At 46.3% G+C, this 18043-nt stretch overlaps 1 protein-coding gene across 2 annotated transcripts in view; it reads left to right on the top strand.

The window, feature by feature from the left end:
• The window catches only part of myo10 (myosin X), a 75598-nt gene that overhangs the window by 46194 nt on the left and 11361 nt on the right, over window positions 1–18043 (top strand). For both annotated transcript variants that reach the window (XM_076148891.1, XM_076148901.1), the window contains exons 5-21: window positions 2914–3048; window positions 3321–3445; window positions 3758–3771; window positions 4001–4085; window positions 4223–4326; window positions 4449–4578; window positions 4720–4838; window positions 6976–7122; window positions 7245–7345; window positions 7451–7517; window positions 7729–7821; window positions 8574–8642; window positions 8914–8996; window positions 9280–9385; window positions 9808–9888; window positions 16378–16502; window positions 16666–16780. In XM_076148891.1, coding sequence (XP_076005006.1) covers window positions 2914–3048; window positions 3321–3445; window positions 3758–3771; window positions 4001–4085; window positions 4223–4326; window positions 4449–4578; window positions 4720–4838; window positions 6976–7122; window positions 7245–7345; window positions 7451–7517; window positions 7729–7821; window positions 8574–8642; window positions 8914–8996; window positions 9280–9385; window positions 9808–9888; window positions 16378–16502; window positions 16666–16780 — 1699 coding nt within the window. The remainder of the gene's footprint in view (window positions 1–2913; window positions 3049–3320; window positions 3446–3757; window positions 3772–4000; window positions 4086–4222; window positions 4327–4448; window positions 4579–4719; window positions 4839–6975; window positions 7123–7244; window positions 7346–7450; window positions 7518–7728; window positions 7822–8573; window positions 8643–8913; window positions 8997–9279; window positions 9386–9807; window positions 9889–16377; window positions 16503–16665; window positions 16781–18043) is intronic.

Genomic DNA, 18043 nt, shown 5'->3' with positions numbered 1-18043 from the left:
GAGAGCCAGGGATCAGCACAAAGGCAGGGTGCTGTTAGTGCTCTCTGTGTGTGTGTGTGTGTGTGTGTGTGTGTGTGTGTGTGTGTCCATTTAGACAAGCTTGCCTGCTGCCACAGGTCTTTTCTAAATGAGTTAGAGTTACAGGCCCTTTAGGATTTGGTCTGCACAGTATTCTAAGCTATTTAAATGAGTTACACTCCCCGAGCCCTTTAAAGTCTGATCCAGTCCCTTTAAAAGTGCCTGACATTTGGAACGAGTCGCTGGTGAGATTTTCCGATTGTGCTTGAATTTACAGCTTCAGCTGTAATGCAGGAGGATCCAAAAAGCTGGAGAGTGTGAAGAACGACTGAAGAACCAACAACGTTTCAAGCTTCCATCAAGCATGAGCCTTAAAAAGATGATGACGCAATGAGTCCAAGTAAAGTCAATGGAATCACTGCAGCTGGCACATTTTCTCGGGTTTGCTGAGTCTTGACTCTGAGTCTGTTTGGGCAGAGAGGAAAGGATCCAAACTGGAGTTCTTGCACCACATTGTCGGTCAAATACCGATTCCACTGTAAATAAAGTATGTGTGTGGCTTGCCATCATTCATCATCACACAGCATTAAGTAGGTGGTGTGTGCCTGTGCCACGTTTGTAGTTGGCAGTCTGGGTACCTGAAGATCATGCCAGCGTGTTGGCTGCTGATCTTGGCCATGTTGTGCAAATGGCGTCGCCGTGCCAAATTCTGGATCCTTTGGCTGTTATTTGTCTGAAGCCTGGGCTCATTTTGCTCAGAGGCCTTTAGTTCCTGCTTCATGTTCCCTGGGGTGGTCTGCTTGTTGTCTCCACATCCTGGGATAATATGGACTCAGTCTGAACACCTTGTTGTTGTTCTGGTTGTCGTACTCTCACGTCGTCCTGCTTTGTGCTGCAGGGCGTTGGAGGTTCACATCTTTCACTTAAGCCAGAGGGAACAAAGAACATTTAGGCTTTATTAGGTTAGTTTCCAGTGAGGTCACAGTATTGACCTCTGAGGGGTCGTGTGGCTTGTTTACCTGATTTCCAATCGCACAAGCAGACTTCCATTAAAGCCCATTTCAAATGAATGTGTTATTAATGGAATAGGGGCATAATCTTCAAGTTTTACCGTGTATGCAAACATGCTGAGTGAGGGGATCCGGCCAGGAGGAGGTTCAGGTTTTTATTTATGTGGTCAAGTCTTTCCTAACGCTCTTCATTCCTCAAGGTTATGCTGTGAATTTTTTACCAAGAGCACCTCCTGTTTGAAATGAAAGAAGTTTGTTTTTTAGTATCATCTGCTCCTCTTCAGCGTGGACGTGATGGGTTGCTAGGTTGATCATTAACATGGTTACCCTGACGCTCACACTGTGTGGCTGCGGGTTGCCAGGTTCATGTTAAATGTCACCGAGCAGTGTGTGAGGAGTTCACACTCTGTGGGTGAAAGCTGCTGTGTTCACCCTGGATCCAGTTTTCTTCTCTCCATCAGTGTGTTGAGTGAAGGTCTTGGTATACGAACGTACGCACCTATTCTACGCTTACGTGCAAGTTGACATACAGTAGTTGTGCAGCAAGGAAAGCGATCAGTCGTCATATGGGATTGAAAGTACAGACCTTTGTTCCAGAATAAACAGAAATAAACAGAAAAATTTACAGGCCAGAGCCGCCGCTGGGACCTTCAGAGCGTAGAGATGTTGGTCTGGGCTCAGTCAGTGATTACAGATGGCAGTGCTGAGGCTCGTCAGCTGGTTTGCCATGCAAAATCACAGTGATCGCCACAGTGACCGGTGCACTGTGGGTGATTTAAATATCTGCCCGCACGAGTTTACAGCACAAAACCCGCCAGTGACACCAACATGGTCGCTCTGCAGACGGCAGAGACTCGGCTGGCTCAGTTCAAGTTAAAATATAATGATGTCATATTAGAGTCAGTTAGTGTAGAAATCTTTTGTTCACATCTGCTGTCTACGAGTGGAAGTAAACACATTTAAGTGTCAGGAACAATATTGTTGTTTTAAAACCATATGTGTCAAAAATGTAATAGAGGAAAATGGAGGATGTGACTTTCTTTTGTTGTTCTTCTTCTTCTCATATTGCATTTGTTTGGCACCTTTTAGTGTGTACAGAAAATAATGATAAACACAAAAAAGAAGGTGATTAGAATAAGGCCATTGAGAGTGAAGCATCTGATAACAGGCAGCAAACAGCGCCATCTAGTGTTTAAAATGTGAACTCTTTCCCCAGATTGCCATGACGCTGCTGTCAGCCTGTTTGTGGAACAGTCATGTGTCATTCATCAACAGCTAATTCACATCTGACCCAGTTAGTTGTAAACACACACGTTTCATCTGGCAGCAGACACAAAGAACAAACAACCTGCAGGCCGCCTGCAGGGAAACGCACACAAACACACACATGTGCAGGTGCAGCAGCCGCACAACATCCAACTGTCACTCCAAGGTTCCTCCTCTAATCTGAAAGCTTCCCTGATAGTCCAAACTCCATCTAAAAGACAGAACACAAAGAGGGGACAGAACTGAAAACCTGCTGAGGTGGTTTCCCCTCATACTGCAGGAGAGCGGGGCCAGAATGAGGTTTCTGAAGAGAAAACATCCAAAACACTAAATGTGAAGTTGAAATACTTCAACTTCTAATCAGCATATCTTTTATCTCTGTGTGTTTAATATGAGTGATAGGAATTCTTTGCTTAGTAGTATTGCCACCTGCAGTAATAGAAGAAGTACTGCTGCCATTATTACTGCAACTAGTTCTTCTATTACAGCTGTTATTGGGACAATCACTCCTACTTCACTCCTTGTATTTGTGTCCTCATGTGTTAGCAGTGTTAAATATGAAAAACATGTAAGTCCAGCACTTTGTCGTCTGATTCCTCCTGGTTTTTCCTCCCTGCAGCGGCGAGAGCGGCGCAGGGAAAACAGAGAGCACCAAGCTGATCCTGAGGTTCCTGTCCGCCATGAGCCAGCACTCGCTAGAGGTCTCCTCCAGAGACGGGACGTCCCATGTGGAGGAGGCGCTGCTAGGGAGCAGGTAGGACCAAACGTCACGTCGCGTCGCGTCGCGTCGCGTCGCGTCGCGTCGCGTCGCGTCGGGTCGGGTCGGGTCGGGTCGGGTCGGGCCGGGCCGGGCCGGGCCGGGCCCGGGGCCGGGGCCGGGGCAGCTGTCTAGCTGTCTGTAGTCCGGTTTGGATCAAATTCAGCAGAAACAAGAACCTAACCTAATTTATAGTCACAGGACGTTTTGAGTCAATGTCCCTTTGTCCACTTATTTTTGTGATGAGGCCTCTTGGTTCCTGTTCACAGTCCCATCATGGAGGCCTTTGGAAACGCCAAGACCGTCTACAACAACAACTCCAGCCGTTTCGGCAAGTTTGTCCAGCTGCACTTCAACCAGAAGGGCAACATCCAGGGGGGCAAGATTGTCGACTGTATCCTTGTCTGCTCCGTCGCTTCTCCCGTGTGCTTCCTCTCCAGCCTTCTTATACAGGAAGTGTGTGTGTGTGTGTGGGGGTGACTGATTGAACTGATAAAAAACAAAACACCTGAACAGGTTTATAGTCTGAACAGAGGAGCTGGCATAGATGAGAACAGCGTTCTTGTGTTGAAGCAGGCTGCTGTATGGTAGCTTATTGGTGGATAAGGCTGAAGAAGAGGGTATTCATCTTCGTAGTCGTTCCTTTTTGTCTGTAAATCACTTAAGCTGCTGTCCTTTTCCTTGACTGACACTTTTGCGATCGCAGACCTCTTAGAAAAGGTGAGTGTGTGTGTGTGTGTGTGTGTGTGTGTGTGTGTGTATGTGTGTGTGTGTGTGTGTGTGTGTGTGTGTGTGTGTGTGTGTGTGTGTGTGTGTGTGTGTGTGTGTGTGTGTGTGTGTGTGTGTGTGTGTGTGTGAGTGAGTGAGTGAGTGAGTGAGTGAGTGAGTGAGTGAGTGAAAGAGAGAGATCAGAGTGTACTGATCCCTACTCCTCCCTCTTTCCGTGCAGAACCGGGTGGTCAGGCAAAACCCAGGGGAGAGGAACTACCACATCTTCTACGCTCTGTTAGCAGGAACCAACAACCAGCAGAGAGGTGAGCCGCCCTGATGGAAACACGATACAACACGGAAAACTTACAACATCCTGCAATTAACGGCGGAATTAGCTCGCTGTGGCTCGGTTACTAAATCCCCGTAGTTACTGATCAGCTTTTTGTTTGTGGCGTTGCAGAGGCGTTTGGCTTGAGCCCCCCTGAGAGTTTCCACTACCTGAGACAGTCCAGCTGTGTGGCCGACAAGACAATCAATGACAAAGGCACTTTTCAGGATGTTCTGGTATGACGCACTAAGTAGGAAGGGGAGAGGAACCCGAACCAACATCTTGGAACCGTTCCCGCCTTCAGACTGGACGCAAAGCTCAAATCTCACCCTTTTTAACCTCTGTGTGTCCGTCCCAGAATGCCATGCGAACAATGCAGTTCACGGAGGAGAACATCGGGGAGATTCTGCGTCTCCTGTCCGGGATCCTCCACGCCGGGAACATCGAGTTTATGACAGCTGGAGGAGCTCAAGTCTCCTCCAAATCAGGTCAGAGAGCTTCTCCTCCACGTTCACATTTATTTCCAGTCTCAGTGGACTGGTAACTGATCCGTCTGATGATCTGATGTGTGTGTGTTTGTGTGTGTGTGTGTGTGTGTGTGTGCGCGCGTGTACGTGTTTGGTCCTCAGCTCTCACCCGCACTTCTGACCTCCTGGGGCTGAACTCGGATCAACTGGCCGAGGTTCTGACCCACCGGTCCATGATCCTCAGGGGCGAGGAAATCTCCACACCGCTCACTGTGGAACAGGTCAGTAACCTGCAGCCACAGATACCTGAACGGCGGAGAGCTCAACACTGTACATGTTACGCCTGCAAACTTCACTCATCAGTCCGTCTGTAGGCAGGAGATCAACATCTCTCTTCCTCCATGAACATGAGCGGGACAAAACAAACCCAGAGCTTGACATCCCTGTAGCTCTTTGTGTATGTTGTGTGTTTGTTGTGGCTGCGATGAGGCCTTCAGGGTTCAGCTCATCGTGGACCAGCAGTTCACTGAGTTCATGTTAAAACGGCTGCAGGCTGATTCAGGAGATAAACAAAACACTTTGTATCACAAAGCAAACAAATAAAGCCTTGATTGCTTCATGTTTCCGCCTTATCAGGAGCCAAACATGTCAGCTCTGTTATTTAAGCAATTATAAGGACACAGAGATCTGCGGTTTGGTCTCACAAACGTTTCCAAGAGGCCAAACTGCTGCGGGACACACAGTTGGAACATTTCGGAGCATTTGTTTACCTGTCAGGTGTACCACAGGCTTCATCAACTCCCCCTCTTCATTATCTTCATCATCGAGTCGTTTCGTTCGTCCAATACTTGTGTAGCGCCCTTTAGCCGCTCGGCTATTTTGCACTGCCCAAATTCTAAATTAATAATGGTAATAAATGCAAATGTGAAGATTGAAATACTTGTAACAATTGACTTGAACGAAAGTAGAAAAAACAGTAGAAATATACATTAATAAACATAAACACAACATGTAAATATGAACAAATATAACCCTATATCTAAGCCGGCAACTATATCTAACAAAACTAAGGGGTACCCAACCGTAAGTCCGTTGAACGTTTGTAGGTCAAGATGCTAGGGAGTGGGTAGCCTCGAACCCAGCTGCAGTCCAAAACAGTACACACCAAAAGGAACACACCGGCACCGCTGTTGAGGCGATGCGGTGGGCGAGACGTCTCAGTAGTATTCCACTCAGCCGTGTTGGGATAATGACGATCCGGACTCGAAGTAGCCGGGCTGGCTATCCCCTCCGAAGTCGAACTCTTCTCCCCGGCACGAAAACACTACCTCGGGCTAAGCTAGCGGCTGTGGTCCTCCGGCTCTTGCAAACTCTAACCGAGTTTCAGTTTCAGCCGTTAGTGGGAAAGTATAAATAGATCTTTTCACTATAGACTCACTCATTCCCTTATCTTGTTTCACTCAGCTAGCTCTCCATCAACCGCAAAACACAACTCTCCTCTCTATTCTGCACTTACTCCTCTCGCGTTTCCTCTCTCTCTCCTCCCGCACTTTTTTGTTACGTTCCCCTCACGTTCTCTCTCCTCTACCGCACTTTTTCTTACGTTACTCCTCACGTTCTCTCTGACCTCTCACCCAGACTTCTCTTTGGCTCCCCTCCCGATACCAGTATTTTAACTATGCAGTGTTTTTGTAATAATAATGATGATGTAAACATTATTTAACTCTTTAACAGTATTGACATCACTTTTCAAAATAGAAAAAACAATACACACATAAAAATACAAATGCACGCTGAAAAATCCACCAAATTCACATAGGGCTACACTTGGATATAAGGCTGAATTCTGGATACATGCGTGTAAATGGTCCCTTTGATGTTTACACAGGGCCTCCCTCTGGTCGATTGAATTGATTGACAGGAATGATGTTTGGTTAAATATCAAAGTGCAGAGGAAGGAATAAGCTTTTCTGCACGTTAGAAGTGTTCAAGTTCAAGAGTTCAAGAGTTTATTGTCATATGCACAGAAAAACACAGGTTGATACTGTACATTGAAATTCTTTGTGACGAGACGTCAGCAGCAGCATATAGAGAATTGACTGTGCAAAAATTTAAATTTAGTGCAAAATTGAATTAGTGCAAAAGGTTTTTAAGTGAAAATTCTTAACTGCAGAAGGCAGACCAGACTGAATAGCAGCAGAATAAACTATATATATACAGAATAAAAATATATGTTAAACAGACTAAAAATATACAATGTACAGACTATATACCTATAAATAAATCTGAGGTGGCATGAGTGCCAATGATAATAGGCACAGGATAGTGAAACAGGGCTGAAACAGGAAAGATGAACAGTTTAATTAGTGTGTAGATCATAATGCTTCCTGTTTCTTCTTCTTCTTCTCTCCTCTGCAGGCGGTGGACTCCCGTGACTCCATGGCCATGGCACTTTATTCCCGATGTTTCAACTGGATCATCCGCAAGCTCAACAAGCGCATCAAGGGCAGCGAGGACTTCAAATCCATCAGCATCTTGGACATCTTCGGCTTTGAGAATTTCGATGTGCGTTGTGAAATTGGGGGGAAGGCGGTCGGAGACGTTTCATGTTTCATGGCGTTTCACTTCTACCCTTTGGCGGCGGCACTTGTACCTGTGTTGATGAGACCGGTTTGTGTCGTTCGCAGGTCAATCGCTTCGAGCAGTTCAACATCAACTATGCAAACGAGAAGCTTCAGGAATATTTCAACAAGCACATTTTCTCCCTGGAGCAACTTGAATACAACAAGTAGGTTCCTTATGTGACGAGGCCTCGCATCCTTCTCTCCTTCCCTTCCTTCCTTCTGCCAGCCCTTCCTCTGACGTGCTTTCTTTGTTTGTCTGCTTCCTCCAGAGAGGGCCTGGCATGGGTCGACATCAACTGGATGGACAACGGAGAGTGTTTGGATCTAATTGAGAAGGTGCGTTTGTGTGTGCTCGCGTGTGTGTCTGTGTGAGTGAGTGAATGTGTGTGTTTGTGTGCGTGTGTTTCGCATTATAAAACATGCACATTAAAAGAACAAAGCCGTCCAAAAAAGGCAGAAAAAGGAGAAGGTGTGTGTGTGTGTGTGTGTGTGTGTGTGCCGAGGATACTGGTGGAATATTGATGACGCTCCCTCTGTGTTTCCATAGAAACTGGGTCTCCTGGCACTGATGAATGAGGAGAGTCACTTCCCCAAAGCCACAGACGGCACCTTACTGGAGAAACTCCACTGCCAGCACTCAGTACGACTTCACCACACACTCCATTTGCCTTTGTAACCTTTACCTCCTGTTTTACTTCAGGTTTCCAGCTGGCTGGCACACATCAGCTTCAGCCTCCTTTAACCCTCAAATGCCGACGATATAGCTAAGAGCGCGAAACCTCCAGGCTGGGATCATCTGACGCTTGAAATCAAACAAATGAAATCAATCCAGGACTTTAATTTCCACTTTTCATGCTTAAATTGCTTCGTGGGTGAATGTCTAATGTTTTGTAGCATCTGTTGCTAACAAGACACTGATCTCAGTGGGCGTGTTCCGGGCCAGCAGGCCTCGGCTGCTCTTGGCGTTGGCATCCCAAACGAACAGCTTGATTAGATTTCGTGGCTGATGTCATGTGGAGCGTGTAAAGGAGCTGCTGACTACGAGCGTGTGTGTGTGTTTCTTCTGCCGCTCGTTAGCTTTACAGCCTTGTTAAGTACGATTACAGGCAAAGAAATACATTTGATATAATCCGCCCAGGAGTCACGTCTTCATTCACTATTCTTTTTGTTTTCTGATGATGCAACAGTCCAGCTATTATAATCATTTCACTGGCTGGGGTCCTGGGTTCACTTCACTCAGAGGCCAAACGCAGATGATTCCTGATGCTTTCTGTAATTAGCCTTGACTGCTATTCCTCCTCTGTGATCGTGAGCTTGTTGTGATTGACCGATGGACGTCAGACAGTGAGTGGGAGGAATTAAATGTCAATCTTTTTCCTTCCCCTCGTTCAGAAAAACCCCTTCTATGTGAAACCACGCGTGGCTGTGCACTGCTTTGGAGTCAGGCACTATGCAGGAGAGGTAACACACAGATTTACCTTCTGTACAAGAGTCGCAAACAAACAACCATATTACAGAATTAAGGCAGACATATTTAACTTTGTCTATAAATATAAATCAAATCAGTGTATCGATTAATGTAGTAAATAAAACCATTTATCAGCACTGACACACACACACACACACACAGCCATCAGAAAAAGATTGATTTCATGTATTTTGCTTGATGAAAATCTTCCTAAACAAACTTTTAGCTCATAGCCCTCTGCTGCCCCCTTGTGGCGTGTTTCAGGTGGTGTATGACGTCAGGGGGATGCTGGAGAAGAACAGGGACACGTTCAGAGACGACATCCTCAACCTGCTGAGGGAGAGCAGGTGGGCGAGTCACTCTTCTATACTTTGCAGTTACAGATGAAGTCAAACTCCAGGCTTATAAGAAGGAGTCGCGGGTTGAATGCCTTGCTCATGGGCATTTGAATTTGCAACGTTAGCAGTGATTTTGACGTCACAGAGAAACCATTTAGAATAAGGACTTCAGCCCGGATTTGACTCATCCCTGACATCACGGGCGATTTGGTGTCAATCACATGATGGCCCCACGTCACGTTTAGTCCCTGCGCTCGGCATCGTGTGTGACTTAGTCCGCTTCTGTCGCCAGGTTGGACTTTGTCTACGATCTGTTTGAACACGTCCTGAGCCGTAACAAACAGGACACGCTGAGGAGCACCAAGCACAGACGACCCACTGTCAGCTCCCAGTTTAAGGTGAGTGAATACACAACCTGTTTACACCTCACACACACTCCTCACTGTCAACCGCCCTGTGAAACACAACACAGGGACAAAGATCTGTATCATTCTAGCCAATATTGTACTACTTGAGTGCAATACAAGTAGTAACAATAGCTGTACTGTTGTGCTAGAGGAACTCCAGTTATTGTAAGGAAGTATACAGTATAATGCTCTACAGTCAGGAGTGCACTCAAAGCTAAACTGGTGGATTTCTGCGTTTATGAATGTACATACAGTATATTTATCTAGTATGAACTTTTTGATGTGAACACATGAATGTTAAAGGCTGTCCATGCGTAGCTGTGTAATAATGACAACATTAGTAGAAGGAATAGTGATAGTTGTAGTCGTTCTTATAGTGTAACAGTAGTATTTGTGTGTGTTACTCTTTGCAGGACTCGTTGCACTCTCTCATGGCCACACTCACCACTGCAAACCCCTTTTTCATCAGATGCATCAAACCAAACACACACAAGGTCAGTACTGCTGAAAGTCTGTAATTATTAACACAAACACACACTGTATCTCCCTCCCTCTCTCTCTGTCACACACACACACACACACACACATATAGCGTTACCAGATCAGGCTCTGGGATTGCCGCAGTGTTTGTGAATCCACTTGTCATTTAATAATCTAACACTCCTCCCCCACCAACCAGCAGCAGACTGGAATGAGAATCGTCTGGCCCCTTTGGTGCCCTTTGACCCTAAGTTGCTTAGCAACAGGCTATGGAAGTGGAGAATGTACACAAATGACATAGAGAGGGACAACAATCTGAATTCATGTGTGCACTGTGATACATATTCATCAAATATCCGACAGCAGCTCAGAATGCACCTCATAACGTCCTGTTTGCTTCTTTCACTCCACCGTTCCACTTTAGTGTAAATATAAAAAAGAATTATTAAAGAATACCAGCAGGGGGTCTCCACAGTGCTTTTAATTTCACATGTCATTGTTCCATTCAAGCTTATGGAGGATATAGTATGTGGTGGGCGGGACATGTGTGTGATTGACAGCGTATCAAATGCCAATTGCTCTTTGTTATGCAAAACAAGCAATATCCATATGATCAAAGCAGCTTCATCTCTTATTGACTTTAAATAAGGTGAAGATGCGTCTCTTGATTCTGTTGCTGATGGAAGATAAGAAAAGTCCAGTGTGGTGATTCTGCTGTTGTTTCATTTCTAAATACTGACATTGACGTGTAGAACATTGATGATATTGGAACATCGTTTGAAATCATTTCACTCTGGCACATTTTTCCTCTTGTAATGATTTTTGGACTCAATTATAGAAAAAGGAGACAGCGTTACAAATGTCCCTTCAGAAGAGCCTTTAGTGACGTCACGTCGTGTCACATGGTCGGTGGTTGCTAGATGACTCGGCTCCCCTGTAGGCCAGCGAGTTATCGACCCCTCGCTCACAGGGCCTTTTCTTAGATCTGTAAGTCTGCGGATCTCATCGATGAATGTCTGGACGCCTTTTTCACCTCATTAGTGGCGTCATTCCAAATCCATGCACAATGATGTTACGGTGACATAGATTGCTGCTGACAGCGATGATTGATCCACAACAGATACACAACAGATTTTTTTATAAAAGGCACATGTATGCTACAAAATACATCCATAGTTTCCTAATAGGGATTTATATTTCATAGACAGACACACAGATACTGTAGCTTTAAAGAAAGATTTACACACACACACACACACTTTGACATGTGTGCGTGTATGTGTTCCCTGTGTTGTGGGTGGCCAGCTGGACAGCCGGCGTGTTTTTATGAGGCGAAACGCGACCGTCTGGACTCCACTTCTGATCCAATGTTAAACAGGAAGCGGAGAGGCTGATGACTTCTGAATGGAGCTTAATGTAGTGATGGGGGGGGGGAAAGCTCCCACTGCCACCTCAGGGGAAAACAGAGGTCAGGGGCGGGGGGGGGGGGGGGGGGGGGAGTGGACACGGCACGCGGCCCCCTAAAAGCCCCCCAGAGGCCCCCGTCATCTGCCTGCTTGACTTAAGAGCAGGTGTTGGAGGAGGAGGGACGACACAGGATGACATGCAGTGTGTGTGTGTGTGTGTGTGTGTGTTCGTGTGTGTGTGTGTGTGTGTGTATACATCCTAGTTGTATTTAGGTCCACAGTCTGTCCACACTCTTATGTATTCTGTCAATATATTGATATTTCCACAGTTACTCCACTGACCATCTGCAGTCACATGACCCCCGATACATGCAGACACACTCACACTCCACTCCAAACACAAACCTGCCACAATGGGAAAAAATGTCAACACTACAGTAAATATACTGTAAATCACATCTAGCTTCTATGACAGTATGGCTCAAATGTAAAAGCTGTAGTGACAGCGCCACCATCAGGCAGACTGTTACTAACGGTTACAGGGCTCTTCTGTCCAACCTGCCTGCAAAGTGTCATGAAAATTGGGTCCGTTAATTGCAAAAAACAGGCAAACAAACCAACCCACCCTCTATATATTGGGATGTCCCGGTCCAAAGCTGTCATTCTGACACCAAAGAAGAGGCACGGAGATGTTATATTAGATTTCTCAATATCTTGGCAAAGTGTTGGACAGAATTCTGACTTCATGGTGGTAGGAGGAGAAAGGTCCATCAGGGTTCATCCTCGGGGGAGCGTGCGTGCCTGCTTTGCTTCTACAGTAACATTTCTGTCATTATCGGTAGAAAGAAGCTGTCTGACCTGGCGCATACAAACACACACAATCATAAAAAACTGTCTCAGCCATCAGCCACGCTCATCAAATGCATTCATCCATCACCGTGGCAACCCTATTGTACCGCTGGGTGCATTGTATTGTACTGCGTGTGTGTTTTTGTGTACGTGGGTGTGCGTTTGGCACTAGTAACAACACATTCTCTAAATTAATCAGCTTTTTCTTCTATGTCCTTATGACCACGACAAATTTGTTACAGCACGTTCTCAAAAGTACTCTGAGTACTGCGGGTAGTGTAAATGTAAATGGTGCCGTGGTGTGAATCTGAAGGTGTCGCCACATCAACGAGCGGTTAGTCTGCATTCAGGCGTCAGAAAAAGGCACGAGAAAAGGTGAGACCATCATACAAATGGTGCATTTACATCACAGGTGCCATGTCTGAAATGTGATGACTGCATTCAGACAGTTTAGACCCTGAGCAGCGTTCATGACCCCCCAACATCATGAAGCTGAAAGGCTGCAAAACTCCTACAAATCCCTCTGCTGTGTCCGTCTCCCCAGTCTGAGGGAGAGAGCGTAAGACCACTGGCACATTTGAATACAAACAGGCTGTTCCTTTCTCCAACACACAGAGAGAGAGAAAGAGAGAGAGAGAGAGAGATCCTCCCTCTGACTTGAACTCTCTCTCACACACACACACACACACACACACACACACCTCTGTCAAGCCCTACAAGTGGCCTGCACAAATTAGCCTCAGCAGGAGACGCGTCACCATGGTAACCACATCCCTCCCTCCCTTCTCAAAAAGGGGAGTGGAGTTGAGGGGTTTGAAAGCCTTTGTTTGAGTCTGTGTGTGTGTGTCTGTTTCTGTTGGTCAGTGTGTGTGGAAGGGAGAGACTGCGAGCAGCTTTGAGAAGTTTGTCTGTCATTTGTCCTTTTGTGGCCCCGGCTGGAAAACGGACGGACTCACTGAAGGAAGAGACGCTACCATGCATGGTGAGGCCAGTCGCACGGTTTAACGGTTAGAGCCGCGTTCAGGTGCACCGCTTGTTGCACGGGAGAGGGGGTGTGTGTGTGTGTGTTTGTATGCCGAGCAGAGGGGCTGCGCTGTGGAATGAAGTGGGATGTGATGCTGTGGTTTTCATGCAGATGCTTGACAGATGCAGGATTCCTCCTCATATCTGCTAGTTTGTGTGAGGTTTGCGCCTCGTGCATGGAGATTATGAACATGGCAGAGGTTTGAAGTCGTTGGAAAGATGCAGAATGTTAAATCGTGGTCGTTTCAAGAGTGGATTTAATGTTTAAATGTGTTTGGAATATTAATTTCAAACCAACCAATGAATAGGAAAAAGCTAGCAAGATGAATGAAAGTGAGCTGCAGATGTGTTTTAAAGCAGTATAAGGTGTAAAATAACTGTATGACGGCTGATTCAATTGAGCAAAAAGTTGCTAAATATTCCATATCTGTGTGTTCTGATGCTGTGCATGATATCAGACTTAAACACCACGGTATGCAATCACCAACCCTGAACCAAATTATGCAGAAATATACGCAGCCTTGTTTTTCTTAATACAATTAGGCTCATCTGTGTCATTATCAGGTTGTAATTTCCTAACACTGCACAAGACAAAGGCACAAACAACAACATGCTTCCTGCTCAGGGGTAATGTGTTATCTTGTTAATCAGACCCAAAGGCTTTTATTCCCTAAATACTCATGCATATGAATTTTGCAGGCGTAATACAAACAGGACGATGATTAACCTGGAATTGATCCTGCAGGCCATTAAGATGAGCCAAGGTTGTTTTGATTGTGCTAGTTATTATAATGAGAGTCTGTAACGAAGCCTGTAACAGGGGAGGGAAAGTCGTTTCTCAGCTTGTGTGATGGTTTAATTGTCAGAAAAGTTGGAAAAAGTGTAGAATTTTACCACATTTGACTGCTTTTGTCTTCAATATTTAAAGTTAGTTAATTAAGTTAATTTGTCTGTTTTTAATTTTGAATGGTTTTCAATCTACAGAAAAATGGATATAATTGTAATATTTAGTCGGCTAATCTCTGCTGCTTCCTGCATTCAGGCCTGGATTCTTAGAGGCAAATGTCTCTTGATTTGTAGCCTTGAGACAAAGACAAACAGAGGTCTCTAGCTTGGAGCAGCTCTTGGTCTTCATATCCTCCATATCAAAGGAAATGTCAACCGACTAGCACAGGATGTGACCTCCTAAAGAGTGTGTATGCATGCAAACTGAACTCTACTACTGTGGTTCAGACCTCTGTGGATAGAACCAATCCGAGTCCTGGCTGAGTGAGGAAATGTTGAGTAAATCGACTTCTAATCAAATGATCTCCATCGAGACTGAAGTGACCTTAATCCTCCCAAAAACATGGAACAGAAAATGATCCTCAGGTGAAATCAGTCGTGTCAGTCATGATGGATCAGAACAGGAAGCGGAGATACAGGAAGTTTGAAAAGTTTCCCTAGTCAGTTTGATGCTTCATTGCTCTCTGCAACATTAGAAATGTTAGACGTGTGATTCTTGTTTTTGTCACATGAAGGAATCCTACCTCACTTTGATTTGCTTCTGCACACTACACGTACACTCTGGAGCTTAACGTGTTGTTAGTGAACGGACAAGAGATTGCTGTTGATTCCGAAACGGACACATTTGATTGACGCTCCATTTGATTGGCGAACATCATCACAGTGGTGTTTCTCCCCCTCGGGTCGGGAGAGGATAGAGGAGTTGCTCTGACTTGGTCTTTGCCTGTTTGCCCGTTACACCCCCATAGGTTCCCAACCCCCCTGGGAGCGCACCGGCCACGCCCCCTTTTGTCCCCCTGAAGGCTCTGGGCCTTTGAGCAGGAAAGTTAGGCTGAGAAAAGCCAGAGTTTAACCCTGAGGCTATTGTTGCCATGTCTGTCTGCCACTGGATTCTGATTTACATGACTATTGTCGGTTTTTAGCTGATTTATTGTTGGATGCAAGAACCGATCTTCTCTCTGGACCAGAGTGGCTCTGTGATCTGGGACTGGGTGGATGAACCGTGTGCAAAATACTTGGTGCAAACTTGAGCCATGTGATAGATAGATAGATAGATAGATAGATAGATAGATAGATAGATAGATAGATAGTAGAGGAGGCAGAGAGAGAGAGAGAGAGATGGTATGCCTGCTTCCAGCGAGAAAAAAGGAAATGACAGAGCGAACAGAGAGGCAGCAGGGGCAGCTTCCTGACACCGCTCTGCTTTGTTTAGCACCGCAGTCCAGCTCATTATGCTAATGCCAGCTATGCTAATGAGGTATCCTCTGCGGCCGGTGGTGCTTAAAGGACGCCATTCAATCACTCAGTCAAGATCTGAGTGCGTTTTGTGAAGCCGGCCTCGCTTCATCTCCAACAGGCCATCAATGAGCGATCAGGGGAAGATGGGCTCTGAATAAAGGCGGCATTACCCAGCGGCCATGAAAGCGCCCTCTTATTCTGAGGCCCGCCCACGCCCACTAAGGTTACAGGGTGACGGGGGAACCCAACAGTAATGGCTTTCAGTCAGCGGACGTCTGTTAAGTCAGTGACCGCTGGCTGTCGCACGCACTTCTTCTCTCTCGTCTGTGTTTAAAGTTGGATGTTGTGAGCGAGCGGAATGTGACGGGATGCTTGCCGGGTTTAAAAGGACGGTGGTGGGCGTGGTCTAGCTGCTGACGTCGTGTGACACGGTTTGCCTGTGTCGCCGCTCTCTCGCGCATTCCATTCCCAGCATGCCCGGGGAATGGCATCCAAACTATTTGAAACAGGTCGTCCCAAAATGAATCCTCCTTATAGGACGGTCCTCCTTAAAAAGCCTGGACCCGTAGATTGAGACCCCGTTCTGCTCTGATGTGTGTCCACAGTGCAGTTTGGTGAAATCAGTGAAGTTTTTAGGATTTTGTTTTGAATTAAGTGCATCTAAATGATCAAATCAGAGGATTCTGCTGCCCGCTTGGTATACTTGACCTTCTGTCCCGTGTTAACACACACACACCTGGCTGATGAGGGCTATTGATGAGATGGAGACACTGTCAAGAGTATGGAAGAAGTATGTGGTGTTAAAGTCTTCGTTAATACAGAACTGCTCCAAACGCATCACACTACCGGGCCGATCCATCCTCATCCTTTCTATTGTTTGAAACTTATCAGAACATCTTTAATGTTTTCTGAATTGTCGCACGTCTGCCTGTCACACACTCGAGCTCACTGTGTGTGTTTGTGTTGAATCTCTTCCCGTAGATGCCTGATCATTTCGACCAGACGGTGGTTCTGAACCAGCTCAGATATTCCGGCATGTTGGAGACGGTGAAGATCCGACGCACCGGCTTCCCCATCCGTAGACCGTTCGAGGACTTCTGCTCCAGGTTTGAACAGACCAGAAGAACGTTTAAAATGAAACTGCACTTCTTCTCCATGGATGTGTGGCTTATTTTTTCTCTTCCATTCATTCCCTAAAATTCAACAGTAGTTTCCAAAAATTGACCTCCTGCTTTCGCCTTCTTCTTCTTCTTCTTCTACCTCCCTCAGGTACAAGGTGCTGATGCACGGCGAGTCGATACCCGACGACCCCAGGGGGCGCTGTGTGCGGCTCCTCCACCTCTACGACAGCAGCAGCTCTGAGTGGCAGCTGGGCAAGACCAAGGTGAGCATCATGCCTCTGGCTCAACGTGGGAGATGATTGCATGTGGACATCAATCCATGTTGGCTCCACTCTGTTCCCCTAAAGGCTTCATTTGGCCGTGTGCATTTTTACAATCCAGCGTGATGAAACTGTTCCAAAGCTCAGGTACCCGCGGCAGGGGTGTGTGTGTGTGTGTGTGTGTGTGTGTGTGTGTGTGTGTGTGTGTGTGTGTGTGTGTGTGTGTGTGTGTGTGTGTGTGTGTGTGTGTGTGTGTGTGACCATGAATAATTGAGGTCTAGAGCACCTGAAGCGTGGAATCCAACAGTTATTGGATCCCGTTTTCATCCGCAACAGAGCTCCGTCTATCACTCCCAGCTTCCACTGCAGTTTATCATACCTGTGTGTGTGTGTGTGTGTGTGTGTGTGTGTGTGTGTGTGTGTGATTTCTTCTGGGAGATGACAGATGGGTTACTCAGACCCCTAATCACAGTATGCTCGAGGTGATAGCAGTGGAGGGTGTGTGTGTGTGTTTTTGTGTGTGTTGGGGGAGGAGTGGACGTGTGTGTGTGTGTGTGTGTGTGTGTGTGTGTGTGTCTATATCCCAGACACAGACAATAAAAGAAGCCAGTGTCACAGTGATAATGGAAACTGTGTCTTGTGAGAATGAATGAAAGTGAAGTGAGTCCAACATGTGGACGCTTGGATAAGGAAGAAAGCAAACAGGTTCCTCACCGACGATGTAACCTACAGCGCCACCATCAGGTCGATGTTTGATGTTTTTGCGTACGTAACCAGCTTGCACGTCCACCGAAGTGTGTTTACAGACGTTTGAGTCATTCATGAATTCACCCAGAAATTGGATTGGATAAATTCTACAACTTACAGTTTAAATGTTTTATGCCAAAAACTTCAAAGAAGCTATTACAGCGCCACCATCAGGCCGGCCAGATTATCGCCTATGTGCTCGCCAAGTAAATCGTCACAGCCGCGTTTTTATTCAAACCACAAAGACGCGGACGCTGCTCCGAAGGCGTCCCCGTTAAATCATTTCTGTCTCTCTCGGAGGGATTCAGACACTTTTGTCCCCGCGGTCAGATGGACACGCCCCCTCCTTTCACACGGCACATGTCCTCGCAGTTTGTCGTTTATGACCTCAAACTGAATTTCCTGGAAAGTTATGTTGTTGCCGGTGCTATCCCAGCGTTCCGTTCTGTCGGCAGGGTTGACCCGTCACGCCTCAGACGTGGCGGCGAGGTTTAGCGTGTAAGGTTTAGTGTGCGGCCT

This window comes from Genypterus blacodes, unplaced genomic scaffold (assembly GCF_046128005.1).
Source record: "Genypterus blacodes isolate CSIRO-AG114 ecotype Tasmania unplaced genomic scaffold, CSIRO-AGI_Gbla_v1 ptg000005l_1, whole genome shotgun sequence".
Lineage (NCBI taxonomy): Eukaryota > Metazoa > Chordata > Actinopteri > Ophidiiformes > Ophidiidae > Genypterus > Genypterus blacodes.
Note: the sequence above shows the minus strand (reverse complement) of the source record. Positions and strands in the feature narration are given on the sequence as shown.